Source organism: Leuciscus leuciscus (assembly GCF_965113295.1).
Source record: "Leuciscus leuciscus genome assembly, chromosome: 22".
NCBI lineage: Eukaryota > Metazoa > Chordata > Actinopteri > Cypriniformes > Leuciscidae > Leuciscus > Leuciscus leuciscus.
The window spans coordinates 20,146,116-20,158,431 of NC_138746.1; the positions used below are offsets into that span (position 1 = coordinate 20,146,116).

Genomic DNA, 12,316 nt, shown 5'->3' on the forward strand with positions numbered 1-12,316 from the left:
ACCTAAAGCCATTAAAGCAGAGGAGGTGTGAAGTATATTAATGAAAGAGGACGCATCCCACCTCACAGGGCCTGCAAAGGCGAGATAAGAGGTCTCGCTGGTCCAGGCGAGAAGCTCCGCTCGTACGCACACACTTTCTCCGAAAAAGCCCCACACATCATTCCCTGGCTTTTGTCCGCTTGACCTGATCAGCGGTGCTGAGCGGGAAGAGGGTGCCTTTCTATTCGCGCTGTCATCTTGCCTTTATTTGTTATATTTCAAACAGGCTTGCTTCTAATGTGATGGATAAAGCATTCAAAAAGCATCCATAAGGAGACTACAGTGGCACAGAGCCCTCTGCCCTGCACAATTGATTGACTAGAATGACAGCAATACAGACTCTACTATTGTTATCATGGTAGCTAGCAAATTTTGGGGCCTCTGTTGGGTTGAATAATGGTATCCAGCGTCACACAGCTCTCGTCCTGCAATAACGGTTATTTGTTAGGGAGGCTTTTTATGTGATGACTCCAAATAAAATAAAACAAGCTTTTCTCTCATCACAGAGATGGATGCATTCTCTTTATCTGCACAAAACACGAGTAAAAGAATCACACTGTAATGTATTTTATTAGTTTAATGATACATGAGTTTTTGTAGCTCTAAACTTGTGAATGTGAATGGCCTCACTGTCAAACAACCTCACAGTTGAACCTCAAATGCTAAACTGTCACCTATAAAATTGTTGCAATTTTTTTTTATGTTTGTAGAGTACCGTTATTAACTGACTATAATGCTTTGAATATTAATCTTTAATTACACGACTTGTCTTATGAACCGAAAATATACACAGTACTGGTTCCCGGTTCATTTCGATCAGATGTAACTGAAAAGTGACTCATACAGTTCAGTGAGGGAATTAGAACTCACTCAATAAGTGAATGTGATTCAAACTTGCCAGCACACAGCCATTTCGATAAACTTTTATGAATCTTTTTGACTGAACCATTTTGTGAAAATCATTGGTTCACAAATCCTGTTCATTTCTGAAACCACTACCATAAATCGCACAAAGTTTTCCAGACTGTTGCCAATGGCGACTATAGTTTAAAGTATCGTCATATACTGTGTGAGTGGAAGAGCCCATGTCGTAAAAATAAATCAATATTTAAAGTAGCAATTGTAGCACAAAAATCTTTACCTTAAGTAAAATAAGGGATTGTTCAGCATAATTAAAAATTGATTATCAATACATTTTGGTATTAAATGAATGTTTCATTTTGGAACAGAGCGCTCATGTGAACAGTGCATGTGTGAATAAGACAACCTTTGCTTCATTAGACAAGCACCAGTAAAGCAGATGTCATCATTACATCCCTCAAAGTTTTCATTAAGCATATAAAAAAAATCCACAATTCCACTTCGTGTGCTAAATGGCTTGCTGACTGCTTGTCTTTACTTGATCACTGATGTTTCATATGCAATTAAAGGAGCTGGTGATAATTGCTCATTAAGGTTTTTAGGAGTGCTTATTTAGATAGATGTTAGAGCTAAAATCTGTTAAACCAAAAACCAGCCAAAATGGGCAAAAACTAATCATTAAAGGGATAAGGGAGGATTATCAATCCACTTTTATGAGGACTGTGCTGTTGGAGTATAGGGCCTATATGGAATTATGGAGTCTCTGATACATTATAGCAAGCAAGAAAAAAGGTAACACTCTTTCAATAAAGCTGATAATAGGGAGCGGGTTTTTTTCTCTCTGCAGATTTCACTTTAGCTCACAAAGATCAAGAATGGCAGCAATATTCATGATAACAGAATGTTCTTTTTTTCCATGTCTAAATTTTTCTGTGTTAAATAAAACCGCTTTTATGAAGCCACTTATATGATGACTCTTCATCTCATGTGAGTTTACATAATTTAGTTCTTTAAAATTATTACCATTAATTTCTTCAAGGTTTAACATTGAGGGGAAAAATTGTAAGCACATATTTAACGTTATATGAATGTAAATGTAAACATGAATGAAGCACAGTAGAACAATGCATGCAAACTTAAGCCTGCATAAAACACTTATGACATTCTTTTTTGCTAAAAAAAACATGACAACAGCTCAGCTGATATTACTTGCAGTCTGCCATAAAAAAAGAATTCTGGAAAAATCTGGCCTTAGGACAGGATCTTTTCACTTACACAGTATTTCATGTCTGAAAAGGTGAAAAGCTCTGATTTTTTGAGAAGGCACATGATGTACTTTTATTAAAAGGCACTCTCTCCCTCTCTTGCTGGCATTGTCAAAGAAAAGCACTAGTTGATTGCACTGTACATGCACCCATCATTTTCTACACAGTATACCATTTTTAGACAAGGTAGGGAGGAAGAATGTCTTCTTCCTGCTCCTCTTCTTCAGTGGCATAAAGTCATCAACAGGGAGCATGGCTGGCAAAAAGGAGGCACGATAGAACCATAACTAATATATTACACAGCAGGGTCTGAAACAAAAGGGGCCATGAAGCTATTAGCTAGCAATGTGATGCAGTGAACTTAAGTGACCCTTCAGAAGAAAAAAAACAATCTCACCTTGACCTTGGAATCTCCCCACACCATGACGAGTTCAAGAGATGCATACTGATAGCTGCTGGAAGCTGAAGGCATACAACATGACTTTTTTGTGAAGCAAGGATATAAGAGTCAAAGACAAGGTAGGGAAGAGTGTGAAAAATGAAGAGAGAGAGTGAATAAAAAACATATTTTAATTTTTTATGTTTGGGTGGCACATCACTGCTCAACCGAAACAATATAACTTTAACTGTACAATCTGAGATAATGAACTACACTATAAAAGCATACTGGTGACGCACAGGGATAAACATGACAAATGCAAATTTGAAGCAATCTCGCACTTTAGATTCTATAATTGGCACTGAATAAAATGAACATGAAAATTTAGGTTGAGTACTGATTCTTTAATCCTATTATACATTTTTATAGATCCATTATACAGTACTCTGAATCAACAATCATTTTTGATCTGCCCATATAATATTGCCCAACCAGCATTACTACTATGTCAATGGTCTCAACCAGCCTTATGGATTTATGATCTTAATCATGGGCACTACTTCCAATGACTAAGACCCATTCACACCAAGGATGATAACTACATCGATAAAAATATAGTTCTAAAAATCGTTCTAAACATAAAAGAATAGCAGAATCCACACCACAACTGTAATGATAATGGCACAGAGAAACAATATAGCTGGAATCACTTTCACAAGGTTTTTTCCTGCTGAAAACATAGACAGTCAATCAGAATAGCTCAAGCATTTAAAGGCAGACATCTGCATAACTGCAGCGCATGCTTAGAATAAACAGAACAATATTGTGCGTTGGTGTGGACACTAATATAGTTATTTTTACAGTTATCGTTTTTTGGTGTGTGGCCTTTACTCATCCCTTTGTAAGACAAATTTCTCACAATGCTAGTCATAAAACTTCATGGAAAAGTAACAAAATAACAGAACAATTACAAAAATATTTCTCAAATCTTAGCGCCACAGACTCATGTCATGTTTTCGGTGGACTCAGGCTATTTGTAGTCATCTGTCGAATTCTCCTCACTGGGCTATTAATTATTTTGCTGGAAGGTCCTTGATCAAATGTTTGACAAGTTATTAATCAGGAAGGTGGCCTCAGCGGAGCTGCTGAAAGTTAATTTCCACACTTCATTCCGGGGAGATGAATCAGACTTGGTAGGAGATTGGGCAGCTGCCTCATCAGCACTGCAGACCTCTAGAGGTTGAGAGTGACCTCCAGTACCACCGGATTTCCGGTAGACATGAGCCAAAACCACATCCAGACACATACTGCCGTATCCGTCTCTGACCAGCACGCAACGGACGTCCAAACGCTGCCGCAGGTCTATTAGCCTGAACTGGGCCTGAGGTGCCACTATAGCTAGTGAACGTGGAGGTGGGTGATAAACAGCATTCTCACGCAAGAGACACAGGTGTGTGTCTGTCAGGACAAGCTGGACAAGCTCAGATTCTATTGGTGCCACCTGTGAAACAGGTACAATGGGGTCAGTGTGCAGCTTGAGACTTGATCGCTGAAATCTGACAGTCGTGTAAAGCAGTATTTGTACATGCGCAAGTGCCGGACGTTCACCCTGCATGTTACCATGTAACAGGAAGACCACCTTAGCCATAGTTTTCTGGAAAGAGCATGTAAGGCGCCCACCAGAGGGTAGAAGCAAATCCTTAATATGGGAGTCCCAGTCTAAGGACAAAGATACTATGTCACTTGACAGTAGCGGATGGTCCAGTGCACCACTCTCGAAAGGGCAAATAGCCTCAAGTAAAGTTCGGGACAGTTCTTGACTTAAGACTGCATTGCAAGTGTGCAAGGTAAGTATGCTGTTCTCTGTGATGCCCGTCAGTCTGACAGTCTGCCCAGAAAAACCAATGTGGATCTCCTGCATTTCCTGAAAAGATAATTCATGGAAAACATTTAAAGAGTGTGTAGGGCTGGAAGAATCAGTCAAAGGATCAAAGGTGACCACCAAAAGCTTAGTCTGGAAAAGGACAATAACTGCAGGCTGTGGATCTGGTTGAGAACAGGTGGCGACACTGAGCCAGTATAAAGCTAACACCCGCTCTTCCATTAGCAAGTGGGCAGGGATGGCATTGTGCAGGCAGGAGAGAAGCTGCTGAGGTGGAAGGTTCTGGAGATGGAGCAAGGGTTCAGGTACAGGGTGTAGTCTTTGGCAGCATACCTTCAGTCCTTCACTTATCTGGGTGGTCACCGAACCCCTTGTCTGAGTTGTCTCCAAAGCCATCAAAGGGCTCTTCCATTCATCTGTTCTGGATCTTGACAGATCTTGCATGGAAGGCAACGCTACACTCTGTTTTCTTACTGACAATATCTCACTGTGAGACAGATTGCGTTGAAACTGGGTTGCCTCCAGAGTTGGTTTTGCCTGTGGTCTTAGAGTCAATTCTAACTGGATATGGTGTACAAAGGGTAGATCCTTTACCATTGAGCACATTTGATTGTACCAACTGCTTTCTCTACCACCGGTTTGTTCCTTCAAAGAGTTTGTAAGCACACGCCCTGCGTCCGCCAGCATCCAGGACACTCTACTTGCAAGGCTCCCCAGGCTAGAGCTGAGCCCACTTCCTTCTGGATGGACTTTGGCTTCATGACTCTCAACAGACATTCTGGATAAAATGTGCTCGCTAAATTGGCCCTCCATGGTAAGTGGGCTATGCCTCTGTGAAAAGTGCTTCAAGCGAGTCAAGCTGGGGACAAAGGCTGCTTCTCCTCCCGTGGCGGAGTGCATGCTCTGTATATGGGACTCCTCAGCTAACAAGCTCCCTTCTGAGCCCACGATCGGGTGACAGAGATACTGCTTCTCGACATCCAGAAGCCCAGAGGTCCCGTTACGGCACTCTTGAATTATTCTAGTATCCCAGAGCCCTCCATTCACCCCTTTTTCCTCCCCCTTTGTTTCCTTATGTGTAACGTCCACTGACGGAGCTTCAGTTTCTGATTTATGAGGGGCTGACTGCTGCTTCTCCCACTGGATGTTGAGACTTGTCTGAAGCGACTTTCCTAGACTTTTGGCATCTCCTGCAGGGTTGTTAGTGACACAGTGTTCTGTAAGTGCCATGTGTGTCTCAGGAACGTGCTGATACTCGGAAGGGCAGCTGAAACTACTGTCTGTCTTGTTTTGAGGAAAAAGGAAGTTTGAAGGAGCAAGAGATGAGGAAAATATCTGTAAGGAGAATAAATTAATAGTGTCAATAGAGTTTAGTTATTCAGGTGACTACATTTTCTAATATATTTCAATAGATGTATCAATGTTTTATGCAAATGTTTTTGAGACAATTTTATTATAGTTACCTTGTCTGGCATCTCTCAGAACTGGGCTTTAAAAGCTGTGTAAATAACTTCTAATTTCTGCTCACCTCTGTTTATCCTGCATCTGTTTATCTCTGTTTAAGTGGACTAAACACTTCACCCAATATAAATGGAAGAGCCAGGAGTAAAAGCAGTGAGAAGTAATTGGTTGGAAACACTTACTCTATGGACCTTTATATTTGTTAGAAATGCTCTGCATGCTATTTGTATTAGCTGCATTTCCACAGATGAAAATATGATTAAGCCATTGATTTGATGCACTCTCTTACCAGGGGGTAGCCATAAAGCCACCTAAAACACATGTAATAGGTAAAAAAATTATACATCAAAATCAATGCTAGCTAGGAGTGGGAAAAGGGGCCTTTATACTTGAATTATTTGGGATTTTAATTATTTGCATGGAAAGCAAATGCTTAAGGCAGTCAGTCCATATTTGCAACAAAAAGAACAGCATGTTTCTGTGGTAATAAGAAACGACCCCAATAAGCACTGTCTGTAATAAAAATACTTCTAATAAAAGTTTAACCTAAACGATCAGTGGTATTACAGTGGATCAACATTACACTTTTGATGCCCTTGTTTTATTTAAAAACTGAGACAGTAGTTGTATTAATTAGGGTCTAATTAATTATAATAGACACTGTGTGACTAATATTCATACAGTCACTGAGTTAATTGAACAAAATAATGATCTCCTTATGTGCTGAAATCAAATAACTTGACAAGAATAGGACAGTATGTTCACATCTCAATCAGAAGCCTCCATTTCAGCATTTTTTTTTTTCAAGTGCAAACATAAAAACAGCGGCAATGCAGCGGCACTGCCTTCAGGCAATGGTCAACTCCATTTATGCTTGTTGTTTTTTTAAAACAGTGTATTCTTACATCGCAAATCAAGTTATACAAATCAAGCTACTGCCCAGTCAGCCACAAACAAAACTTAGCACCTCTGATTTTTCTCTTAGACCTCAAGTATAGAAGAAAATAAATTCATGCAATTCATCCAGAAATAAAACAGATCTAGTAATAAAGCACCAAGTGGAGGCTAATAACACATTCTTACCCTGTGATTCTCTCCTGAGAAACAACAGTCTTCTGCATCACACTCAGGTTGGTCAGAAACCTTTCTGGTACTGTAAGGGAAAACATTCTTCATTTTAGATGATTCAAACAAGATAGAAATTCAACATTTGTATTAATATTACAAGGATTAGAGAGAGGAAAAGCATATTTCCTCTTACACTTAAGCATGGCCACAAAAGAGCAAAGCAATTAGGTTTATATTCAAAATAACGATGCTGTAGTCATTGTTTTGAAGAGTGATTTTAATTATTTTTGCTACGGTTATGACACAAGAGACCTCCAACAGACGGGATGGCAAAAAGACTAAACTGCACAATGTCCCACATCTCCAAAAGAGTCTATTAGATTTGAATAGCAAAGGACCCAAAATGTCTGGGTGTGATTAGGGCCACTCAGCTAGCTGTGAAATTAAATAGAATGTGCGCATGTAGATTTGAGGATTTACATACAAGCACTTCATCCTCAGACTGTTCGCACAGGGATGGAAAAGCAGCTTGGTGGGAAACAAAGACGACTTTCCGTCAAGCTCAACAGGATTTTGGACAGAAAGCCAAAAATTTAATGGATCCTCGTACACAGCTTGTCGGATAGCAGAGCATGTACAAGTCAAAACCCTGTAAAATGTCAGAAACGTCCCCGGTAGAAAACAACAGCAGAGTACTGATCTTATACTCAAGCTTGGGTTTTTGAACAGCAGAGCTTCTATTGAGAGCATTTCGTACACAAAGGTAAATACAACATGTTTTACAATGCAGGTCACAAAGGCAATTTCACAGAGCATTTCTTGGTTAGGGATGTAAAAAGGTGAAGCATAGATTTTTCAAAAATGCAATGCATAATTTTACTAAGGAATCGTAATTTGTAAGAACAAAATTAGTACTGATTTTACAGCATAGTGCATTCAATAAACATGGTTGTCATAAGTATAGGTCAGATAGGCTCCAGACTACAGGCACAATGCACAGCATTAGATAGGAGATTGAAATTCTGAACCTTGACTGGTGCCGCAAAGACATATCCTCTAGGTTTCTACCCAAGCAGTGTGACTCCTTTTGGACTGTCTCTTGTATATTCACATCTCTAGTCTCTATACATCACTATGCCCTGTCTGTGATTGTTTCCCTCCCACGGTCTCTGCTGTCTTTCTGTCACCCTCTGAGTTTACAGAGTTGTATTCTTGGTGACTGGCTTCCAGCAGTTTTTGTTGTTTGATTGTTGTTCTACAAATAAGCATGCTATTTTCCATATACTAATCAGTGTGTGAATGAAAACCACATTACTGTTAACCTAGCCTCGCCATTACCCACAAGTTGGCATTTTAAACCTGAAATGGCAAATAAGAATGCGTTTGTGAGTCGCTTCATACTATACTACTTGGTCAACTAATCCAAAATACCTTTTTTTTATTTTTTTTTTACTTGAGGTTAAATGCCTTGCTCTTGTACAACAGAACAGATCCTCAGTCCTTGCAAAGTTAACCAACCTTTCAATTAACATTCCAGATATTTAAAGGGGTCATGAACAGCATTTTTATATTTTGTTTCCTGAGGTGCACTTATAAATGTTAGTATTTCATTCAGAAATAAAAACTAATTTTCTGCCCTAATTTTAGCCCTCTGATTTGAACACTCTGTTGGAAGTCTGCTATGAGACTTCAATGTAAACGCCCACTGCTATTACCATCAAAGGCAATGTGCATTGTAGCCTTCATTGCAATGAAAAGCTTTCACTTTTATCACCTAACAGTGTAAACATGATGTAAATAAGAGAATCATTGTGGAGTTTAGACAGCGTCATTGATTCTAAGTTTTGGCGAGAGAGTCCAGAACTCAGTCACTGATAAACTCTCACTGTGTGATAGACAGCTCCAATGATTATAAAGTGAGGGTTCTTTGATCGCTTTCAGTATATAATTTTATCTCAATTGTCACGCTACTATGAGAAACAATGTGTAGTTGACTGTTTAGTCACTGGCTTGATTTACTGAAGCATTGACAGCACTAAACATTTTGAGACAAAGAATGTCTGACTGTCTGACATTAATCATTACATATCAGAAAGCACTGATCACAGAATTAACAGTTACTTACATGCATTGGCATTACTGTCCAGACCATATATTACCATAAAAGTCTTTTTTTTCTAAATTGCGACTGAGAATCCACAGTAAAATGTGAAACAAATAATGCTCTACTGAAACACTGTGAAAATAAATAAACACTTTCCTAGCATTATAGGATCCTTTGGAAGGTAATGTTACTTTAAGTCCAGTGATGCTGTATCTCTCTCCATCTCATCTCACTAACGCGTCATGTAATCATAGGCATTGACCTGATTCTGCAGAGGCGGTTTTTCGTCATAATGTGACAAAATCTGAAAGGACTCATTTTCAGAGCTTGATTTCAATAAAAGCTGTTTTTGGATTAACAAGGAAGTTTTGAGTTCTGAAACTTATAGTAAGTTTTTAATAGTACAATGACCTCTTACATGTTAAAAGATCAAGGAAAATTTTATTCTCAATTCATGACCCCTTTAAGCACTGGGCGCACATTCTGTTTGCAAAGGAAGAGAAGGGGATTGGGTGGGGATAAAACACTCATCCTTAAAAACAAGACCCACTGTATTTTTGACAAACAAAACTGTATCCTAAAGGTAAGACATGACCCACTGCACAAATTTCACAAAGGGAAAAGACCTTGTTTGTACTTCCTTCTGTCTGAAACACGTTTCAGGAAATGAAGCAGCATTTAATTAAATTAAATTGTGAATGTACATAAAACGCCCAAAAAAGAAAGAAACAGGTTTCAGCGAAGTGACAGAACAGGTGAGAAGCATCTGTTTCACTAGCTGATTACTGAACTTTTGCAGTAGCACACCTTCTGTTTGCAAACTGAGAGGAAGCAGAGGTGAATGGGGAGACATAAACACACTCATCCTACATATAAAGCTTGAGCAAATGCAATGGTTAAATAGCAGCATATTTGTTATAAGTGTAAAAAAAAAAAAAAGTGTAACAATTTACTTACTTTAAAAGGTTAGTTCACCCAAAAATGACATTTCCGTCATTAATTACCCTCCCTCATGTCGTTCCAAACCCGTAAGACCTTCGTTCATCTTCGGAATACAAATTAAGATGTTTTTAATGAAATCCGATAGGTATCTGAACCAGCCATAGGCAGCAACGTCATTGCAAATTTCAAGGCCCAGAAAGGTAGTAAAGACATAATAGTCCATGTGACTACAGTGGTTCAACCATTATTATGAAGTGACGAAAATACTTTTTGTGTGCAAAAAACAAGCAAAAATAACTACTTTATTCAGCAATTTCTTCTCTTCAGTGTTAGTCTCTGACGCTGTTGACATAGTAAACACAGTGTAGCACTTCCGGGTTCTACGTCAGAACGGCGGCTCATTATTGGCCGACTCCTGCGTCAGCATCACACGCACGCGTCGTGGTGGTCATGTGAAAAGCGTCAGCCGATTTAATAAAAAAATATCTTAATTTGTTATTCCTGAGATGAACGAAGGTCTTACGGGTTTGGAACGACATGAGGGTGAGTAATTAATGACAGAAATTTCATTTTTGGGTGAACTAACCCTTTCAACCTTTCAAGGGATTTTACAAAAGACGTTATAATTAAAAAAAAGTCAAGCCAAATGAAAAAAATAAAGTGTTTAGCTCTGCTGATACACAAGAAAATGTGTTTACTACATGAACAGCATCAGAGAATGACACGGAAGAGAAGAAATTGCTGAATAAAGTCGTTATTTTTGTTTATTTTCCGGGCACAAAAAATATTTTATGTCTTAAAAAGGTTCCTGAATCGGTTGCAATCAAAGTAGATTTAATGTTCTTGTTGTTGTAGTGTTAAAGCTATTGACGTTTGTAAGCTTTCCTTAGGAAACTGTAAAACTACAAAATGACAAACACATGAATCCAGGCCAATGGAGACAAACAAAATTTTTATTTTTATTTTGTCTTGCCCAGCAAATCTGTATCCTGAGCAGTGTATAAATATATGGTACAAAACTGACTCATAAATTAAAGCATTTTTGGATAGTGTAATGGTTTTCTTTTTTGCTCTGCTGGTATTTAGCCATGTTTGATGCATGCATCAAATCCTATAGGATTTCTTTTCTGATGCTTTTGGAGAAACCAAATCCACAGTCTATCACATGAAAGCCAGAACAAAATAAATTAGCAATCTGCTAGGCTTGCAGTGCTCACTTCAAACACACAAATCCATTATCTATAGAAAGCTTTGAACAACAAAGCCAAAGACGACCAAACAAACAAAACATTTTGTAAACACCGACAAAGGAACAATTAGGGGGAACAGCGTGCAGAACATTGCCGAAGGCGTCTAAAGCGCCACACATAGACTGTGTGTACATGTGAAGAGCCCGGAGGTTCACAGATGATGCATGACGTCTCCAGGCTCCAGCTGCAAACAGTGGCACGTCAGAAAGAATTCTCCCAGCTGGGAGTTGGGAGACTGGGAGCTTTCTTTGTTGTCATAGTTGTCGACACACAAGACACAGAACAGCCTGAACCTCTCTAGCTGTCCACATGTCTTATTCTCTTTCTCATCAAACTTTCTTATGTGTGTGGAAATTCATACGCAGACTAACACAGGGGTGTCCAATCCTGCTCCTGGAGGGTCAATCCAGCAGAGTTAAGCTTCAAACCTGTTTTAATACACCTGCCGGAAATTTTCCAGCAATCCTGAAGACTTTGATTACTGGTTCAGGTGCATTTAACTGGGGATGGAGTTAAACTCTGCAGGAATACTGGACACCCCTGGACTAACATGACTAGTTACCATAGGCGTAATTTGCAGATGGGACAGGTGGGACATGTCCCTACCACTTTTTTTGAAACATCTCGCTGCATGGATACCCAATTAAAATAAATCATCCAGTTGACATTCATTTGTGTTAAATAAGAGGCGATCTGGAGCTGTAATGTGTTGTATTTGAAATTATGCTGAGGTTTCTTCCCAGCTGTTATCAGTGGCGGAACGTTCTCTTTTGGCTCGTGCTCAGTCTTCACACAGGCGAGCGCGTCAATCTATCACTTAATGCCGTTGCGGAGACTCTATTCTTTCTGGTGAAATCACAAAATGCACACAAATGTGTCCCTGCTCTTGATATACAATCACTTTGATTTTTAATGAGGAAAGTCTGCTATGAGACTTCAATGTAAACGCCCACTGCTATTACTATCAAAAGCAATGAGCATTGTAGCCTTCATTGCAATGAAAAGCTTTCACTTTTATCACCTAACAGTGTAAACATGATGTAAATAAGAGAATCATTGTGGAGT

General features: G+C 39.1%; 1 protein-coding gene across 3 annotated transcripts in view; it reads right to left on the bottom strand.

Annotated features, from left to right (window-relative positions):
- Positions 1-2,730: 2,730 nt before the first annotated feature.
- kif16bb (kinesin family member 16Bb) overlaps positions 2,731-12,316 on the bottom strand; it is a 36,303-nt gene continuing 26,717 nt past the window's right edge. For all 3 annotated transcript variants that reach the window (XM_082154267.1, XM_082154266.1, XM_082154268.1), the window contains 2 exons: positions 6,971-7,040; positions 2,731-5,761 (listed from right to left, as the gene is read on the bottom strand). In XM_082154267.1, the coding sequence (XP_082010393.1) occupies positions 3,641-5,761; positions 6,971-7,040 (2,191 nt within the window). In that variant the 3' untranslated portion in view covers positions 2,731-3,640. The remainder of the gene's footprint in view (positions 5,762-6,970; positions 7,041-12,316) is intronic.